A 20,888-nucleotide genomic window follows, 5' to 3' on the forward strand; every position below is an offset into this window, starting at 1 on the left:
CTGCTCCTACTCCATGATCGCATCCCAGCAGCCCCTGGGCACCATGAAGGAGCCACCCAGGCAGCCAGCAGGTGTGCAGACCCACAGCGTGCCAGAGGCCTGGTGTGGCAGTCCTATCCAAACAGGAATAATGGTGACCACCTGGGCCAATCAGAGTCTCTTGAGGAAAATTCCCATGTTTCCATGGGCAGAGTTAGCCATCTGCAGCAGTGATGGAAGTCAAAGGAAGCCCGGAGGGAAAGCTGAGTCAGAGGAAGCAAGGAGGAAGCAGGAACTGAACAGAAAAGCAACAAAATAGAGGAAAAAAAGAAAAGGGTGAAGGTGTCGGTTAGAGCAGCAGAAAAAGAGGTCACTAGGGGTAGTCGTCGGAGAAGGCAATGGCACCCCACTCCAGCACTCTTGCCTGGCAAATCCCATGGACAAAGGGGCCTGGTGGGCTGCAGTCCATGGGGTCGCTAGGAGTCGGACACAACTGAGCGACTTCACTTTATTTTTTCACTTTCATGCATTGGAGAAGGAAATGGCAACCCGCTCCAGTGTTCTTGCCTGGAGAATCCCAGGGATGGGGGAGCCTGGTGGGCTGCCGTCTATGGGGTCGCACAGAGTCAGACACGACTGAAGTGACTTAGCAGCAGCAGTAGGGGTAGTCATCAGGTCCCCTCTCATATTTAATTCACTAGCTCCTCCCCAATATTTAGGACTTCCCTGGTGGCTCAGACAGTAAAGCGTCTGCCTATGATGCGGGAGACCTGGGTTCGATCCCTAGATCGGGAAGATACCCTGGAGAAGGAAATGGCAACCCACCCCTGTACTCTTGCTTGGAAAATCCCATGGACAGAGGATCCTGGTAGGCTATGGTCCATGGGGTCGCAAAGAGTCAGACATGACTGAGCCACTTCACTTTCACTTTCCCCAATAATTAATTCACCAAAAACTCACATTCATTTTGCTCCTAAATATCCACTGAATACACCCAGAGCTCTCTGGGTGAGGGTGTACACCCTCACCACTCAGGTCAAAGCTACCATGATGTCCCTCTTGGACTAGAGCAAACACCCTCCACCTGTCTCCAATGCTCCCCGCTCTCCACTCTGTGCTGCTGCTGCTAAGTCACTTCAGTCCTGTCTGACTCTGTGTGACCCCATAGATGGCAGCCCACCAGGCTCCTCCGTCCATGGGATTTTCCAGGCAAGAATACTGGAGTGGGGTGCCATCTCCTTCTCTGTCTCCACTCTCTACACATCATCTAATCCAGTCATGCCATTCTGTGTTTCTTAGACACACACACACACACACACACACACACACAAACATTAAACCCTTCAGTAGGAAAAATCAATTAGATCTAAATGGGGATGGCTTTCATATGCTAATTGGAGAAGTCCAGGAAAGCTGGAGTAGGAATACAAAGACTTATAACATGAGTAACAGAAAACATTTTTATCCAAAATACGTAAAGAACTCCTAAAACGCAGTAACAAAAGGACAGACAACTCAATAGGAAAAAAAAAAATGACCAAGAAGAAACTACAAGAATCACTTCACACAAAGAAGCAGGTCCAGATGCAGCAGGAGCCCCTCTCCCACATAGAAGCAGCACAGAGCATGTGGGGAGGAAGAACACCTCATAGGCAAAAAAAAAATAGGGTTCAGTGAGAAAGTCTTATGCCAGAGGGTAAGAGTGGACAAAGGCAGGTCCTTCTTTCACCAGGTCACTCCCCTTGTCCCTCACCCCTGCTCCCTGGAGTTGCTCTCCCAAACACGAAGGTACCACATCCTCCTCCTTCTCCCTTCTCTTGCCCAGAGTCCAGAGCCATTGCGGATTCCTCCCTCCACACCCCCCACCCCGCCCTAGCAACACCCTAGCAACAGGAAAGGCTCCGACAGTGGACCGCACATCCATCAGCCTGTTAGTGCTGTAAACGGCCCTTTAGGGAAGCTGTAAGAGGAGCCTGATGCCTGAGGGTAAGAGTGAATGAAGGCAGGGTCCCGAGATACAAGTTCTCTACTCTGCCGATGCCTTGGGCAACTTTACCACTAGTTCTTGAGCCGCAGGCTCTGCCACTGATCTCCTCTCTTGCCCCAAACCAAAGCAGCTTTCTACATTTCTGTACACAGCACATAGGCAAAGACTCAGTCGTGATGCGTTTAAAGATTTTTGATGCCAGATGAAACGAAAAGGTAAAAGTTTCCTAAAGATCTCCTTTCAGGGTCATGACTCCAGAGGAAATGATGGACTTCCAGAGCCACAGGACTTTATAGCTATTTTTATTGCATCATTAATGTAAAAAAAAAAAAATCTGATTTCAAAGTCATTGACGGGGTGGTATTACCCTTTTGTATTTTTACTTCTTCAGTGGTGATTATTTTTCCAGACAGTAACATCAGTTTCAGAGCAGCCACCTTCTCTGTTGTGACAATACAATGTCAGAACAATGCTTCCCAATCACTCCCTGTGTTTACACTAATTTGAAGCTGCCCATTTTGTCAGATCCTTGTCAATAGAAAACAAAAATGTGCAAGCTGCTATATAATTATTGAAATTAAGTACTCACCGTCTCTAGATATTCTTCTAAATTATTTAAAGGATCCAATTTGCTTTTCCTTGTGAAAAAATAAAAGCCCTTGCCTTCTTATGTTTGTGGACAATTCACACATGGAAAAGAGATCTAGGTATACAGCAGGCACAAGCCCACACTGCAAAAATATAATACAAAATTATTAAAAGGCTAATCAGCACCTTTTATCTTAAGACTCAAGGTATAGTTTAAAACTGGGTTGCTATCTAGGTCTCATACTTGAGGTTTTCTTCAAGATTTTTTTCTTTTTTGATGACCATTTTTTAAAGTCTTTATTGAATTTGTCACAATATTATTTCCGTTTAATGTTTTGATTTTTTGGCCATGAGGCATGTAGTATCATAACTCCCTGACCAGGGATGGAACCTGCACCCCCTGAATTGAAAGGTGAAGTCTTAACCACTGGACTACTAGGGAAGTCCCTTGAAAGTTTTTTAAAACTCAGATCTGTCCTCTCTCTCTTTACCATTATCTCCAGATCATGTTTTTTGAGCTAGGGTTCTGCAATGCAGGAGACCTGGGTTCAATCTCTGGGTCAGAAAGATCCCCTAGAGAAGGAAATGACAACCCATTCCAGTATTCTTGCCTGGAGAATTCCATGGACAGAGGAGCCTGGTGGGCTATAGTCCATGGGGTCGCACAGAGTCAGACATGACTGAGTGAGTAACACTTATACTCTGTCACCTATAAAAGGCACTACTTCTAGTGACTTCAGGGATGACCTGCTTTTCTATTTCCCTTCTTTCTTTATTATGTGATTAGGTGGGTGAGATGGGGGAAGGTAGCTTAAAAAAAAAAAAGAAAGAAACCCTCTGGAAACCTGGGAATTTGCTATCTCTGCTTTGAAAAGGAAGCCCAGGCTTTCCCCAAAACATCAGAGATAGGACTTCCACTGCACCTCAGTTTGCTCAGCTGTAAAATGGTGAAAACTCAACATTCAAAAAACTAAGATCATGGCATCCGGTCTTATCACTTCATGGCAAATAGATAGGGAAACAATGGAAACAGTGACAGACTTTATTTTCTTGGGCTCCAAAATCACTGCAGATGGTGAAGAACTGACTCACTGTAAAAGACCCTAATGCTGGGAAAGACTGAAGACAGGAGGAGAAGGGGACAACAGAGGATGAGATGGTTGGATGGCATCACCAACTTGATGGACATGAGTTTAAGCAAGCTCCGGGAGTTGGTGATGAACAGGGAAGCCTGGTGTGTTGCAGTCCATGGGGTTGCAAAGAGTCGGACACGACTGAGTGACTGAACTGAACCAAACTGAAAATGGGGGAATTAATTCCGGCCAAGCCTATCTCACAAGATCTTTTTATAACTCAATCTCAGCAAGGCTGCTTTCAGCTGATTGCAACACACCATTTTATTGTGGAAACCTAACATAGTAACTTTAGATAAAAGACCAGTAGGAGGTGGTTTAGCAGGTGGGATTTTCTGTATGTCCTCAATGAATTATATCCATGCACAACTACTAGGCCTGGACCTAAAACCAATCCCAATACCTGCTTTCATTTGGAGGGAAAAAATTATAAACTGTCTGTCAGTCTTCATCGCCACCTAGTGGTTCATTGGCCAAATAACACCAAACTATCTAGTTGATTTGAAACACAGGAAAAGTAATTCAAACTACTAACTCCTGTAATCCACCATCTAATTAAATGTACCTTGGGGCCCCATTTTGAAAACTTATTGAAAGACAAATTATGTTGTGAATATGAAAAATAAATTTCTAATTCATCTTTATAAATTAAGAAATCTTTATAAATTAAGTAGTGCATACACTACATTAGCTTTTATTTGGTTGCACCATGCAGCATGTGGCATCTTAGTTCCCCAACAGTGGATCAAACCACCGCCCCCTTCAGTGGAAGCACAGAGTCTTAACCACTGGGCCACCAGGGAAGTTCCCCACAGCAGCTTTTTGAGAAACGGCCATACTATTTTGCACACCATTGTGGGAGGGGCATCATAGGGGTGGAGAGCGGGAGGGAGAAACTACGGGGTGTAAGACAAGCTCAGGGATCTACTCTACAACACGGGGAACACAGCCAGTATGTGGAACTCTTAATGGAGTGTAACCTTTTAAAATTGTATTAAAAATAAAAATCCTAAAGAAATGCATCTATTTATCAACAGTTTTTCAGAGTAACTTGTAAAAACAAATTTACTGTCTGAAAGCACTTATAAGACTCTGTTAAGTAGCTCCACTTCTCTAAGAAAGGTCTCTAGATAGAGGTAAAATATTAAAATCAATGTATAGATTAAACACATGTAGAATACAAGAGTGGCATTCAAAAACGGAAAAAAGAAATGTCCACTTCTTTGGCCCAAAAATTTTTTTAAGGGAGATTTTATTTTCCCACTTCAACAACCATTCCTCCACAACTGAAAGCAGTAATACTTCATTGTTATTCAAATTTATTCATAACTTTTCCCTTTTCTGAACTCTTGAAGTACGTATCTTATAGATACTTGTTAAAGGAGAAAGAAGAGCCCTTTCTTCATCTGGGCTGAGTCATTTCTCTGGGTAGTGGTAACTATTTCAACCATGAAAATGTTAAAGACTTCCCTATTCCCATGGAAGAAGAAGAACTAAAGAGCCTCTTGATGAAAGTGAAAGAGGAGAATGAAAAAGTTGGCTTAAAATTCAGCATTCAGAAAACTAAGATCATGGCACCTGGTCCCATCAGTTCAGTTCAGTCGCTCAGTCGCGTCCAAGTCTTTGCGACCCCATGAATTGCAGCACGCCAGGCCTCCCTGTCCATCACCAACTCCCAGAGTTCACCCAAACTCATGTCCATTGAGTCGGTGATGCCATCCAGCCATCTCATCCTCTGTCGTCCCCTTCTCCTCCTGCCCTCAATCCCTCCCAGCATCAGAGTCTTTTTCAATGAGTCACTTCTTTGCATGAGGTGGCCAAAGTACTGGAGTTTCAGCTTTAGCATCAGTCCTTCCAAAGAACACCCAGGACTGATCTCCTTCAGAATGGACTGGTTGGATCTCCTTGCAGTCCAAGGGACTCTCAAGAGTCTTCTCTTTTGCTGTCTTGCATACAGGGTCATCATTACCACCTTTCTAATTAAAATAAATAAATTTATATTAAAAAAAAAAGAGTCTTCTCCAACACCACAGTTCAAAAGCATCAATTCTTCAGTGCTCAGCTTTCTTCAGAGTCCAACTCTCACATCCATACATGACCACTGGAAAAACCACAGCCTTGACTAGATGGACCTTTATTGGCAAAGTAATGTCTCTGCTTTTCAATACACTATCTAGGTTGCTCATAACTTTCCTCCCAAGGAGTAAGCATCTTTTAATTTCATGGCTGCAATCACCATCTGTAGTGATTTTGGAGCCCCCCCCCAAAAAAAGTCTGACACTGTTTCCACTGTTTCCCCAGATGCCATGATCTTCGTTTTCTGAATGCTGAGCTTTAAGCCAACTTTTTCACTCTCCTCTTTCACTTTCATCAAGAGGCTTTTTAGTTCCTCTTCACTCTCTGCCATAACAGTGGTGTCATCTGCATACTGATATTTTCCCCGGTAATCTTGATTCCAGCTTGTGCTTCTTCCAGTCCAGTGTTTCTCATGATGTACTCTGCATAAGCAGGGTAACAATATACAGCCTTGACATACTCCTTTTCCTATTTGGAAACAGTCTGTTGTTCCATGTCCAGTTCTAACTGTTGCTTCCTGACCTGCATACAGGTTTCTCAAGAGGCAGGTCAGGTGGTCTGGTATTCCCATCTCTTTCACAATTTTCCACAGTTTATTGTGATCCACATAGTCAAAGGCTTTGGCATAGTCAATAACGCAAAAATAGATGTATTTCTGGAACTCTCTTGCTTTTTCCATGATCCAGCGGATGTTGGCAATTTGATCTCTGGTTCCTCTGCCTTTTCTAAAACCAGAATGAACATCTGGAAGTTCATGGTTCACATATTGCTGAAGCCTGGCTTGGAATTTTGAGCATTACTTTACTAGCGTGTGAGATGAGTGCAATTGTGCAGTAGTTTGAGCATTCTTTGGCATTGCCTTTCTTTGGGATTGGAATATCACTTTATGGAAAATAGATGGGGAAACAATGGGAACAATGACAGATTTTATTATTTTAGCTCCAAAATCACTGAAGATGGTGACTGCAGCCATGAAAATAAAAGACACTTGCTCCTTGGAAGAAAAGCTATGATCAACATAGACAGCATATTAAAAAGCAGAGACATTACTTTGCCAACAAAGGTCCATCTAGCCAAAGTTATGGTTTTTCCAGTAGGCATGTATGGATGTGAGAGTTTGACTATAAAGAAAGTTGAGCGCCAAAGAATTGATGCTTTTGAACTGTGGTGTTGGAGAAGACTCTTGAGAGTCCCTTGGACTACAAGGAGATCCAACCAGTCAATCCTAAAGGAAATCAGTCCTGAATATTCATTGAAAGGACTGATGCTGAAGCTGAAACTCCAATACTTTGGCCACCTGATGCAAAGAACTGACTCATTGGAAAAGACCCTGATGCTGGGAAAGATTGAAGGCAGGAGGAGAAGGGGACAACAGAGGATGAGATGGTTGGATGGCATCACAGACTTGACGGACGTAAGTTTGAGCAAGCTCCGGGAGTTAGTGATGGACAGGGAAGCCTGGCATGCTGCAGTCCATGGGGTCACAAAGAGTTGGACAAGACTGAGCAACTGGACTGACTGATTCCCATGGAAATATATCCTTCATGGTACTCAGAGGTCATTGCTCCATGGATGATTACCCAAGGCTCCTGTTTAGCAGGGAGCCAAAAACAGGACCAGGCTCTTGGAGACTCACAATGGGAAGAACTCTGGGCTGAAGACCTGGGACCCATCTAACCCATTCAGGATGATCACTTCATTATTTCCTCAAGGCCCTTATCCCCACTGAGTCCAACAGTGAAACAAATTCCAACCCTAATCATATCAGTCTTTTTGAAAGGTCTTGAAGAAATGGCGACAAAGAGGAGAAAACGCATGACACACTCACTTTTTAGAAGTGAGGGTGTCTCTTCTCCTGAGAATTTCATTCATCATGAAAACTGTCCCCCAAATTCTCTTCCATAAAACCCCAGCCTGTTTCGCTTCAATTCTAGGTCTTTCCACTTTTGCTATGAACAGCTGCATAGCCCTTCAATGCTGCTTCCCAATGAATGGAAGAAGCTAGTTCTAGAGAGACAGGAGAAAAGTCAGGGGATTGCAGAGGCTAGAAAAGCGGCTTCAAGAAGGAGGTGCTCAACATCATCCCAGATTTTGGCTAGTGAATTAACCCATTATAGTCTGAATTTTGCTCCTTCCTTTCTCCATGATAGCAGCCTACATGATGCACTGGTCCAAACATTGTGTAGTTCTCTTACCGGATGCCTTGACTAAGGATGGTCAGCCTCTCACTTAAACAGCTGTCCCTCCAGACTGAGTAAGGGCTTTCCAGGTGGTGCTGGTGGTAAAGACCCCACCTGCCAATGCAGGTAGACATAGAGACATGGGTTCAATCCCTGGGTTGGGGAGATCCCCTGGAGGAGGACGTGGCAACCCACTCCAGTATTCCTGCCTGGAGAATCCTCATGGACAGAGAAGCCTGGTGGGACACAGGGACACAAAGAGTCAAAAAGACTGAAGCGACTGAGCACACACATATGAATTTGTAGGTGACACATTTCAGACCACAGCAGAAGGTCATAGCCAGAAAGAAAAGTGACCTTGTCTGTTATGAAGTGGTAATGCCAGACTCACCCGCTCACCCTCCCACATAAGCCAAAGAGCTTAGTCAGAGCAACGTAGTCTCTAGGAGGAGGAAAAGGAATGGTGGGAACAGAACCAGAACCTGTTGGGTCACCCCCTTATGACACACTGTGTGCCTTTCTTCCAGCTGATTCTCCCAGCAACCTCACCAGGTTACAGCTGTGAAGACCGTGGCTCAGAGAGAGAAGATGACTTGCTCCTTCACACTGTACTCACAGTCCCTGCCGAGCTGGGATTGGAGGGCTTCTTACCACAGTCGTGAGGGGGCAGAAGCCCACAGCCCGCCTCAGGAGCATGCCCTTCACACTGGAGGGCCTAGCCAGCCCTGCAGGGGTGTCTCCTCTGACTCCAGGCTTCCTCACAGTAAAATAGAGCTAGTGCTTCATCCGCAAGGTTGCTCAGAAGACTAAACGAAATCACAGTGTGAACCGGCAGGCCCGAGCCAGCACTGAACCAGGCCGGTGCCACTGCTCAGCATCCCCCTGAGAGCCCACACCGCGCTGGGAAGGCAGCTTTGCTGAAAGTAACTAAGCATTGGCCAGCCCTCCATGTGGAAGATGATAGAGGACAAAATGAATGAAAATATCGTTCTTTCTATGAATACTCACCCAGCCAAAAAGCTTTGCTCCTCCAGTCAGGCGGATGTTAAAGTCAGTCAACAAGCCCCTTGCCTCAGAACATCATGTTAAAGTCAGTCAACAAGCCCCTTGCCTCAGAACATCGGTCCCAGCCTTCAAGCTTCAGGCTTCAGCTCAGGCACTGGCCTCCCCCACCCCCGCAACTCCAGCCTCAGGTATACTCTCAACTCCTCCTCTGGCTCACACCCCATGTCCAATGGGTCCCATTGTGCCTGCCTCAGCAGTGCCTCTGGGTCAGGTCCTCTCTCCTCATCAACCCACATGGCCTCGCTGGGGTCCCGAGCATCTCTCACCTGCAGGCACTGCCTGGGCCCCCTTACAGTCTGACTGCTCCAGGCTCGCTTCTGGGCTGCTGCCGGGCCTTCCTCCCACACTGCCTTACCCGTCACTGTCCTGCTTAAGCACATCCACCCTTCTTAACGCATCCTTGGAGTTCCGCCCCCACACAGGTCATCCCGCCATGCCAGGACTCTTCAGCTCTGTCTCCGTGCATGTGCTATGCCTCCAACCCCATCCCTCAAATGCCCTTCACCCTTCTTTCCCAGCAAGCTCCTCTCGGTTCTCCCAAGCAGCTCCCGTGGCACCCAACCCAAGTCTTCACTCGACTCCCTCAGCACCCTGCTGGTTTTTGCAGCGCTCGGTGACCATTTCCCACAATGCAATGCAATCAGCTGTATCTGCTGGTCTTCCCCACCAGATTATGAGAGCCTGGAGAGCAAGTGCTGTACCCATCTTTTCTCCATAGTGCCTGACCAACAGATGCTCCATAAGTGCTTGTTGACCGATAGAATGCACGAGGTCCCCGTTCCTTCTGCTGTGAGTAAAGACCTATATGTTACAGTTTACCCCCAAAGTACCCAATGTATGCTTTTCCCTCTTTCCCTGTATTAACTTGTCTTTCTGAAGATGAACCCCTAGAAATCAACTTCTTGGAAAGTTCAGGCTTCATCTCAGGCACCCCTGTAGGTCTTGTGCTGGCTGATTTCCCAATGCATCGGGCTCCACACACAGCTGCCTCAGCTCTGTGGCTCTGCCTGTTGGATCTGCTTTGTCAGCAGGGATGAGGGTAAGAAAGAAGCTGCACCTGGCTTCACAGCTCAGATGTGTTTTCTTGGATGTGCGGGATGCTGGGGTGTTTAACAAGCAAATCAGCCTCGGGATTCAAATACGCAGTTAATAAATCTTGAAAGAGATACAAATCAAAATCCTCTCACAGAGCCTGTAGGCAAAACCCATGCTTTCCCTAATCCTCCCTAACCCCCAAGGATCACTTTCCACTCCCACCAAGGCATGTGGGTGGGGTTAGGGCCAGGTTGCAGGAAATACTGCCCTCTACGGATGCACCATCATCTTCGGCTGGAAGAGGTCCTTTTGGAGGTTTCCTAACTCTATGCAAAGTAGTCTAGCCAAAGAACAAGTCACAGCGCTGGAGGTGGTATGCCCTGCTTAAATGACAGCAGCACCTTTTCCTGCCACATGTGTATCCGAGCTTCCTATCAACCCAGCCTGGACCCAAGAGCACACAAGTCAGGGTAAGGGAGGCCCTGTGGACCTGGTAAGTTGAAAAGCCCTCCTTTAAAATCTGCTTTGCCCTTGGTGTAAGCTTTTTTTTTTTTACTAGCACTGGTCTCTCTCAAACAAGGACTCTGACCAGACTTTAGGAGTTAATGCCAAGTCAAGGCAGAAACTAACACTCAGCTGAGGCTGTGATGCTCTGCTAGCCACTCCGTTTCCTCCGAGGGGAAGGAGAAGCAGGAAGAGCTGTGCTCCCCTGGGGAGATGGAGAAGCTGGACACCAATATCTCAGAGGAAGGAAGATCCTGCTATCTCTCGGAGCACTACAAGCAAGTCTACCTCTCCCTGACCTACAGCATCATCTTTGTGCTGGGGCTGCCCCTGAATGGCGCCGTCCTGTGGCTCTCCTGGCGCCAAACCAAGCGCTGGAGCTGTGCCACCATCTACCTGGCGAACCTGATGGTGGCAGATCTGCTATATATATCGACACTGCCCTTCCTCATCGTCACCTACTCCCTGGAGGACACCTGGCCCTTCGGGGAGCTGCTCTGCAAGCTGGTGCGCTTCCTGTTCTACGCCAACCTCTACAGCAGCGTCCTGCTGCTGACCTGCATCTCCGTGCACCGCTTCCTGGGCGTGTGCCACCCACTGCGCTCCCTGCCCTACCGGACCCGCCGGCACGCCCTGCTGGGCGCCACCGCCACGTGGGCTCTGGTGGTCATCCAGCTGCTGCCCACCCTGATCTTCTCTCACACAGACGACATCGACGGCCAGATGATCTGCTACGACACGACCAGTGCGGATCACTTTGACAAGTTTTTCGTCTACAGCATGGTCCTGATGTTGTCCAGCTTTGTCCTGCCCTCCTTGGTTATCTTGGTGTGCTACTCACTGATGGTCAGGAGCCTGGCCACACCAGTGGAGACCCTCACGAGGGTGGGTGGCGCAACCCGGGCCAAGTCCATCCGGATCATTTTGCTGGTGTGTGGCCTCTTCGCCCTCTGCTTCGTGCCCTTCCACATCTCGCGCTCCCTCTACTTCACACTCCGCTTCCTGTCCTCAGGCAACTGCCAGCTCCTGACAGTGGTCAGCCTGGCCTACAAGGTATGGAGGCCTCTGGTGAGCCTGAGCAGCTGCCTCAACCCAGTCCTCTACTTTCTGTCAGGTGGGAACAGAGTCAGGCTCTTCCAGGAACTGGGGCACAACAAGGTGGGTGAGCACCCAGCTGGAGCCAAGGGACAGAGACTCTGGGCTGTCTCTTGCCCACCTAGGGGTGGGCAGGTCTGGGTCCTGCCAAGATGAAGTTCAGGGGGAAAGCTCCAAGATGCTGACAATGACTTGTCTGAACAGAGTCACGAGCTAGTGGGAGAGAGACCCCCACTAGGGCTCCTAGTGGTGTCCTAAAAGGATTTTAATTTTGATGCTAAGTGATTTTAAAATAAGAATATGGAAAGAGCTACCAACACAAAGGAAAACGTTCTTAATGAAGCTGACATTTATCTTTCATCATTCAGATTTCAGCTCACACGACACCTTCTGGTCACTCCTGCCACCCTAGCCAATGTTAACCTCTCTCCCCCGAAATCAATCTCTATTATATTTCCCGATTTGTTGTCATTATTGTAACACTTATTAGGACCTGGACTTGTTCGTTTACTTATTCATGGTCTCTTCCCCCTAGAATGGAGGCTCCAATAGGACAGGGACCTCATCTGAGTGCTGTCCCCTAACAGCAGCCTCCACAGCAGGGCCCAGCACACAGTGGAGTACAATAGGGGCTGAATGAAGAAGTGGGCAGCTGGCTGGATAGATGGAGCCCTTAATATGTAAGAGCACTTTATAAGAAATAACTCATTTAATCCTCCCAACAGTCCCTGGAGGCAGGAGCTATTGTTAGCCCCTCTGACAGATCAGGAAACTGAAACACAGAGCTTAAAGTAGCTTATCCAAGGTCACCCAGCTGGAGAACGCCCAAATCATAGTGCTGGACGGGAGCTTTGAACCCAGGCACTGGCTCTGAGGAACACAGCCCTAAGATTGAAGCAGATGGCCCAATCCCAATACTCATCAAGAGCTGGCTGAGTTTTCGTTGACAGTACCAGCTCACCTGTTTACATAACTGCTGTAACCTGAAGACAACTGTAGCGGTCCCCAACCTTTTTGGCATCAGAGACTGGTTTCATGGAAGTCAGTTTTTCCATGGAGCAGGGGTAGGAAGGGATGGTTTCACGGTGATTCATGTGCATTTATTGTGCACTTTATTTCTATAACATCGGCTCTACCTCAGATCATCAGGCATTAGATTCTAGAGGTGGGGGACCCCCGGTACACAGGATGTGCTCTTTTACTATGCTTCTTAACCAGCGTTCTGATTAAGGTCAGAAAAGGCTCTGCAAGGTAAAGTGGCTGCAGAAATGATGATCCACCTTATTCACATGTGAACATAATGTCTCAGTTTATGACAGAAAATTCTACCACTGTCTTAAATCACAAGATGATGCTCATCTTCTTAAAAAAAAAAAAAAGTAACACAAAAACAGAAAAGATCTTTTTTAAAAAAAAACAAAAACCTCTTATATTTAAATAATAATGATCTCCAAGGAGCTCTCAGGTCTAAACATGCATGATTTAATAATTCATTATAATGTCTCTATGAAGAGGTGATAAGCCTTTTTCATAAAAGCTAAAGTGTAACCCCTCATTACTACCCCGACTCTATTTACAGGGAACGTCTGAGTAAACCACATACATGTCTAAATTAAAAAATTTTATTCTAAAAGTGCCATTTATTGCTTTCAAGGGCACACAATAATTAGAACTAGACTAAGTGTTGCCTAGCAGAATTCCTTCAGATAATTAGTTTAATGAATAGGCAAGGATGTTTTCTAATTAGCAGGTCAGCTGTTTCTATATAAATAAGGGCTTCTATAGTAGCTGAGAGAGCTTAAAACTGTTTGCTCTTTTGAATATTCTCTCAGTTGTCTTGCTTATATTATTACTTTTTGTCCCTTTCTTCTCACAAACACAAAGGAAACACTCAGCTGACCTACAGTCCCGACTATTACCTCTTACAAATGAGCAAGGTTTAACATTCCTAGAGAGTTGGCTCCCCAGTAAACGCTTAAAGCCATCCTACATCCCACTTAGACATTATTTCTAATGCCCACCAACCTGCCAACCCTGGAAATGGAAAGAAAACTAATCTAGAATTTTCAGGATGCATCACTTTTATCTAAAAAGCAAATAGTTTGTAAATAAGTGTTAGTCACTCAATCGTGTCGGACTCTTTGCAACTCCACGGATTGTAGCTAGCCAGGCTCCTTTGTCCATGAAATTCTCAAGGCAAGAATACTGGAGTAGCCATTCCCTTCTCCAGAGGATGTTCCCAATCCAAGGATCAAACCCGGGTCTCCTGCATTGCAGATTCTTTACCATCTGAGCCACTAGGGAAGCCCAAGTGCTTTATACCCCTGGCCAAACTTTTCCAGTGTTAAGTCCTTGCTAACTTATGTGCTTACAATTATTTCTCTGATCCATATAATGCTAATTTTGCTTCTGCAGAATCTTTTGACCTATCTAATAGCAAAGAATAAGCATCCACTTTTAACTTACTTCTCTATCACTGGGATCAAGAAAGTTTCACCTAGTTGTCATCATATCCTAGTTTTCAAGGGTAGTTATCTCAAGATATAAGAATCGAAATAGACTATTCCCCTTTAGAGAAAGGGCTCCATTCAAAGGGGAGCTGGGAACCCACTGCTCAACAAAAGTCAAGGGGATATTCCTGACTCCCCTTTGGTTAGCAAACACCCATCAACACCAGGGAACGAGGAGACTAAAACGAACGAAAGTTCTTTCTCAATCTCCCCATTCAATGCCACCACCCTGGTGAAAGCTTGGGTCCTCAAATGTGTTATCACCCTGGGCTCTGAGCATCTGTGTAATCTGCCTGGCTGCTTGGACAGGTTAAAACAAAACTGAAGGTCAGCAAATATCATCATGTTTGAAATACCAGCACTGGGACAGTACTGGATGCAAATGTAATGGCTGTAGCCACCTACAAGGGGCAAGCACGGTGCCAGCTCTTGAGGAGGTTACAGACTGTTGGAAAAACAAACCCAGACAAACAATATGAGCACTAATTAACAACTTCAGCAGCTACAGAAAAAAGTAATGTCAGTTGGTGATTAATTTAAAGCAAACAACACAGTGTAAGTATGAGGGAAGCTTTGTCAGGGGGCAGGGGCTTCGGGGGTCATGAAAGGTGTCACGTGTATGCTGAAAGCTGGGTGAAACTGCAGTTAGAATTTCTCAAGCATTGGAGAGAATGGAAAATTTGTGTGGGGGCCAATGGTTGGTTACTGAAAGGTAGGAGGCAGAGACAATGCTGGAAGGGCTGAAGTGTGATTACAAAGGCTACCCCAAAGCCAGAAAAAGAACTGCTTCTCAAGGAACATCTGAGCAGGAGGGTCACAGGATCAAAACTTCGACTGAGAAACTTAATCTGGCAGTCTTGTGTTTAGAGATAAGAAACAAAATGTTACAGAAGACTTCTGTGATATCTCCTAACTGGCTTCAAAGTCAGCCTACACACCATCTCCAGGTAATTCTTAACACTTTTCATAGATCACACTCTCCCTATTTCTGTCCATTCCCTCCCTACAAACTTGCTTCTATAGGATAAAGACCAAATAGCTCATCCTGGTCTACTAGATCCATCACAGTCCAGGCCTAGATGAACTTTTCAACTCACAGGTCTTATACCACATCACATGGGTGTCCACCTCTCACATGTTCACCAGAGGGCCACCATCCACCACTCAACACCCTGCCCCAAACCTTCTCCACATGCCTAGATACTCATCTCCCCAGATCTTGGGGTCCACTTCCTCCGATCTCACTGCACTGCTGACTCAGCCTCTGGGCCTATCGCCTTGGAGTTGGTGATGGACTTCTTTATCATTCAGGTCTGTTTTGTCTCTCCTTCTACTCCATTTTTCAACGTATAGACCATGGTACCCTAGCAACATTCCTAGGAGGAGAGGGGAATGACAGAGGATGAGCTGGTTCGATGGCATCACTGACTCAATAGACATGAGTTTGAGCAAGCCCTGGGAGTTGGTGATGGACAGGGAAGCCTGGTGTACTGCAGTCCATAGGGTTGCAAAGAGTCAGACACGACTGAGCAACTGAACTGAACTGAGCAACATTCCAAACATAATGGATGCTCAGTAAGCAATGGTGATGCTGATGATGAAGAGGAGGTAGAGGAAGGTGATCACCATTTATGAGGCCACTGCAGTGATCCAAGATACAGATAAAGGGCATGAAGAACTAAAATCTTTTAGTAGAACCAGAAAGATTTCAAAACACACTGGAAAGAATGAAAAAGAGTGAAATAAATTATTGAGACATAGCTGGTAAGGGGGACAGAAAAAAACAGACTCTGAGACTCCAAGCCTGAGGAATCAAAAGAATGATCAACTAGCACCAAGCACACAGGGACACTCAATAGTCGCTCAGTAGGAAAGCAAAAGGGAGGAAGTAAAGGAGGGAAGGCACAGGCTGTGCATCGTGAGGGAGAGTTCAGACGACTGAAATGTGAGCCGCCAGTGAGGCCTCAAGTTGGAAATGTAGGATGGAGGGTCAGAGAAAGTTTAGGCTCAAGCTCTGGGTTTAGAGTTATCTATTCAGGCAACTCTTCCAAGCTGCAGATAGCAATTATATCTCTGAGGAAGAAGGGAAGAGAAAGAACAAAGGACCTAGGAGATACAGGAACCATAAAAAGGGTTGACAGGGAACACAGAGGCAGTAGATGGTGCTGATAATAGTGTGGGAAAACCAAACCAAGGCAGTTTCAAGAAAGAGAGTAGTCAAGGGTATCACATGAAATAGACATGCCAAAGAGAATGAACAGTGGTCTCTCAGCATACAGTTCAAATGCCACCTCTTCCAAGAAGCCTCCCCTGATCACACATCAAAAGGCCCTTTCTCGGGACTTCCCTGGTGGTCCAGTGGCTAAGACTCTACACTCCCAAGGCAGGGGGCCCTGGTCTGATCCCTGGTTAGGGAACTAGATCCACATGCTGCACCTAAGACCTGGTGCAGTCAAATAAATAAATAATAAAAATCAATATTAAAAAAAAGAAGGCTTTCTCTCTTCTCTGACCCCTTGTCCACATCTCCCTTTCACCAAGTATGAGCAGCATTATTTAAGTCCCCTTATTTCCTATCCTGCCGGATCCAGCAGAGATTTCAACATATGGGTACTTGCTAAATCTGTGTGGAGTAAATGAACATACAGCAAATAATTCTCCTGTGTATGCTTTCCAGAATTACTGCCTGAATCCAGTTTATGAGTGTGTGCCTATAAAACTAAATCACAAATCGTTTGGGATTTATTTGTTCTCACACTCACCAACTGCAATTCAAAGCAATTCCAGGACACACTATACCTGCAAGCATTCTCACTTTTTAGCCTGTATTTCAAGGACAATAAAGAAGGGAGATTTTTCATCAAGTTGTTTACAATTAAGCATAACCTAAGCTTATAAAGTTGCGTATTCTCATTGTCTTTTACTTTTTTGTAAACAAGCTCAATCTCCTTAATATTTCAACTTCTCAACTTTTTGTTTTGTTAATGTTTTCTGTTTATTTGTTTGTTAATGTACCGAACAACGTCAAAAGTAATGGCCTCAAGAATTCCATGATAAGATGGAACTCATATTCCTGCAGCAAGCTCTAGCTGGGCATTTTTATAGTGTTAAATCATGAACAAAAAGCAAAAAGTGCCACTTCAAGCAAATTAAAGAATCGTTGAGTCTGAGAAAGTTCCACTCCACAGGTAGAAAAACACATTAGCCATGAGACCTTTAGAAAGCATTAACCCAACAATCAAAGACACAGTCGCTGAACACTCCTTATGGTCTCTCCTTTTATAGCCTAGTTTCTTGCAAGAGTAGGCTATGCTTTTTATTGCAATTTCTACCTTGAATTCATAGTGCCAAATCATCGCAAGTTGGCTACTGCCCATCTCACCATCCCACTGCATTCTAACTGCTCTTTACAACACACCAATGGTTTCCAGTTACAAACCAAATGGTCATGCCCTATCCTGCTTGGGCTTCCATGGCATTTGTCACTGCCACCCACTTCCTCATTAAACTGATTGCACACACTGCCCCCTCTCCTGCTTCCACCCTGTAAGTGTGGGTGGGTGGCCCCAGGGTCCCGCCCCTGCACTCTTCTATTCTACCCCACTCTCCTCCTGGACAACCTCACCGACTCCCTGAGGGCCCCAATGATGACCCGCAAACCCCTCTCCAGGGAAAGCCTCTTGCATTCCAAACCCATGCTCTTGTCCATACAACAGTTCCTCGGGCATGGCAAGTTCCATAAAGTCAAAACTGAAATCGTTTTCCTCCCAAACCTGCTTTCAGCTCAATGGCACCATCCATCCAAGCCAGAGATCTAGGGGTTGTGCTTAACTCCAGCCTCTTCCCACACTTCAAACTGTCATGATCACATGGTCAGATCGGCCTCCCTAGCATCACAGGACCGTGTTTTCTCCTTTTCATCTGCTCCACCACTGCTTTGGTTCAAATTCCATCACTTCTCGTGATGCTCCAATCGATTTATCATTCTCTGACCCCAGATTTGTTCCCCGCAAGCTCTAATTCATTCCCTTCCTTCTGCTTCTACAGTCATCTTTGTAAGATGTAAATCTTAATTCCCAATATATGTATCTTCCAAAAGCGCCCATCTGCCTTCAGGCTTAAGATCAAAATGCTGAACATACAACTACAGTCCTTCATCAATCTTGTCTCCTATCAAAGCTTCCAACCTGGGATTTCACTGGTGATTCAGTGGTTGGGACTTCACCTTCCAATGCAGGGGGTATGAATTCAATCCCTGCTTGGGGAGGTAAGATCTCACATGTCTTTGGGCCAAAAAGCCAAAATACATAAAACAGATGCAATGTTGTAACAAATTCAATAAAGACTTTAAAAGTGGTCCACATTAAAAAAAAAAAAGCTTCCAACCTGAACTCTACATTTGCCTCCTTCACTCCATCTTCATCAATCAGCAGGTTCCAAGATTATCTCTAGAAACTCCTGTCCTCCTCATTCATACCTTGCTCCTCCACTCCTTAGGTAAGTCATTTTATTCATCCTTTGTCATGCAGCTCAAAGACCATCTTCCTCTGGGAATCTCAGAAGTATTCTAGGGTCCCTAACCCCCATTAGTCACTGCTCTATGACAGTGCTCTTTGCACCGTATCACTATCTCAGAATCACTGATCTTTTGTCTGTTTCTCTCACTCATCAATGTGTGGAAGATGGTCCACAATTTCCACATTTCTGAATCACCACCTCTAGTAAAGAGCCTTAGGGTCAGTGCTCCCAGAAATGAATGATGATACAGAAGTCTGTGCATATCATGAAGTATCATCTATTGTTACAGTATTACGCTTGGTTTTCCTCATCACTTTATTTCTTTGAATCATAAGATGCTGTCAAAGACACATTCCAATTTCAGAGACATTAAGAGGTGAAATACTACAGTCTACAGGATACAGCATATTAATTTAAGTTACATGTTTATAAAAACTTTATAGTCATCAGACTAAAAAGACATTTAAAAAAAAATCCAAGTGCTGGAAAATAACCCAAAACTTTCTAAAATAACTCTTAAGTGAAGAGAACACATGTATGTTATCTTAAAATGTTACATTTTTCCTTTGAAATGTTCATTAAAGAACTGTTTGTTCTGTATTCTAATTGTGGTAGCCAAACACAAATCTGCATCCATTAAAATTCATAGAACCATTAAATTCATGTAATCCATTAAAATTCATAGAAAATAAAAGTCATGGGAAACATTTTTAAATCTCCATTAAATATGGCCCATTCCTTGCCTCTCCTCTCCCCCAAGCCTGGACTGCACCTCCACAACCCCATCAGAACCCAAAGAGGACACTTACTTCTCTGACACTCTAACTCCAGACCCTGAGCAATGACTCTGAACTTGGAGACGGCCCGTGTCCGGGCACACCTCCCCACACCTCCACATCTCAGGCCAGGCTTCCTGCCACTCACATAAGCCCTGCTCCCCTTGCAGCCAATTCCCCTTGCAGCTGATTCCCTCATCCCTGCTCTCCCAGCCCTGTTGCTGCCAGTTCAACAACCTTGACCTGGTACCTTGCATATCTTTTCTCCTCTCTCACCCTCCTCCCACTTCACTCTCTCAACTCCTGTCCACTGTACCCTACAAAGTCTGGGCTCTACTGGGGTGTGGAAGGGGGAGAGGAATTCTCCTTTTGTCCTGATTATTTACTATTTAAATATTTATTAATATTTACTCAGAGCAGATAGGGTCTGCTTTGAATGGTTAAAAACTGCCTGAACATGGTAAGACATAGAACCTGGAAATAATCGGAGTTTCCTTGGGAAACTGAACCAGACTCTACAAAGAAGGCAAGTCTGCTGCTGTGCAGGGCGTGTGTGGTCTGGCAGCCGCCTTACACTTCCTCTGTGCCTCAGCTGCAGTGAGCAGCTTATGTTTTAATTGGTCATGTTCCATCCCTTCTCAGGGGCTCCGTCCATGCTGCTCCCTTTTCTTAAGACTATTTTATCCAAGATTCTCTACAACCTGGTTTCACAGAATTTACAACAGAAACTTGAGCCCCAGTGCAGCTTTTCCCAACTGATAAGGCCAACTTTCAGAAGCCATGGACTAGAACGGTCATATGGCAGTCAAAGCTTAAAGAAATAACTGAGTAATGATACAGTAAACCAGAAAAATGGATGTACTGAATAAACCTATCCTACATAATACACTTTCAAGCTGTTCTAGGAATTTTAAACTTACGATGTTATGCCATGTACATCCAACAATATAATCAGCTAAATATGTTAAATGTTGTCTAAAATATCTGCAAGTCCAGAGAATGCAATACACAAAAATTCCTTGACTTTAATATATAATATGACAAGACCAGTGTTAATCACTCAGTTGTGTCTGATTCCTTGTAATTCCTATGGACTGTGTAGCCCACCAGGCTCCTCTGTCCATGGAACTGTCCAGGTAAGAATACTGGAGTAGATTGCCATTTCCTTCTTCAGGGATTCTTCCTGACCCAGGGATTAAACTGTCTCCTGCACTGCAGGCAGATTCTTAACTATCTGACCACCAGGTAAGCTAAAGAGTGTTTCAGTTTGTCAGAAAATTTTCATATCCATATTTTATTTAATGCAAAAGACATAAATGTTACTTAAGGTCCTACTCTGGAGGAAAAACTACTCCCATAATCTTTCAATGACAGTAACTAGGCAAATTTTCTGTATTCCAACTTAGATTTTCTTCTTATATAAATAATTTTCCCCATAAATA

General features: G+C 45.1%; 1 protein-coding gene across 1 annotated transcript; it reads left to right on the forward strand.

The window, feature by feature from the left end:
- Window positions 1-8,397: 8,397 nt before the first annotated feature.
- On the forward strand, window positions 8,398-12,095 carry LOC101901911 (P2Y purinoceptor 2-like). Its single transcript, XM_059888788.1, has 2 exons — window positions 8,398-9,136; window positions 9,727-12,095. The coding sequence occupies exon 2, from the start codon at window positions 10,761-10,763 to the stop codon at window positions 11,796-11,798; it is 1,038 nt and encodes a 345-aa protein (XP_059744771.1). The 5' UTR covers window positions 8,398-9,136; window positions 9,727-10,760; the 3' UTR covers window positions 11,799-12,095.
- Window positions 12,096-20,888: the final 8,793 nt, after the last annotated feature.

Source organism: Bos taurus, chromosome 1 (genome assembly GCF_002263795.3).
Source record: "Bos taurus isolate L1 Dominette 01449 registration number 42190680 breed Hereford chromosome 1, ARS-UCD2.0, whole genome shotgun sequence".
Taxonomy (NCBI): Eukaryota; Metazoa; Chordata; class Mammalia; order Artiodactyla; family Bovidae; genus Bos; species Bos taurus.

Bases quoted from the DNA above. Each gene is read 5' to 3' on its own strand.
- LOC101901911 (XM_059888788.1), top strand. From the start codon at position 10,761: ATGGAGAAGCTGGACACCAATATCTCAGAGGAAGGAAGATCCTGCTAT.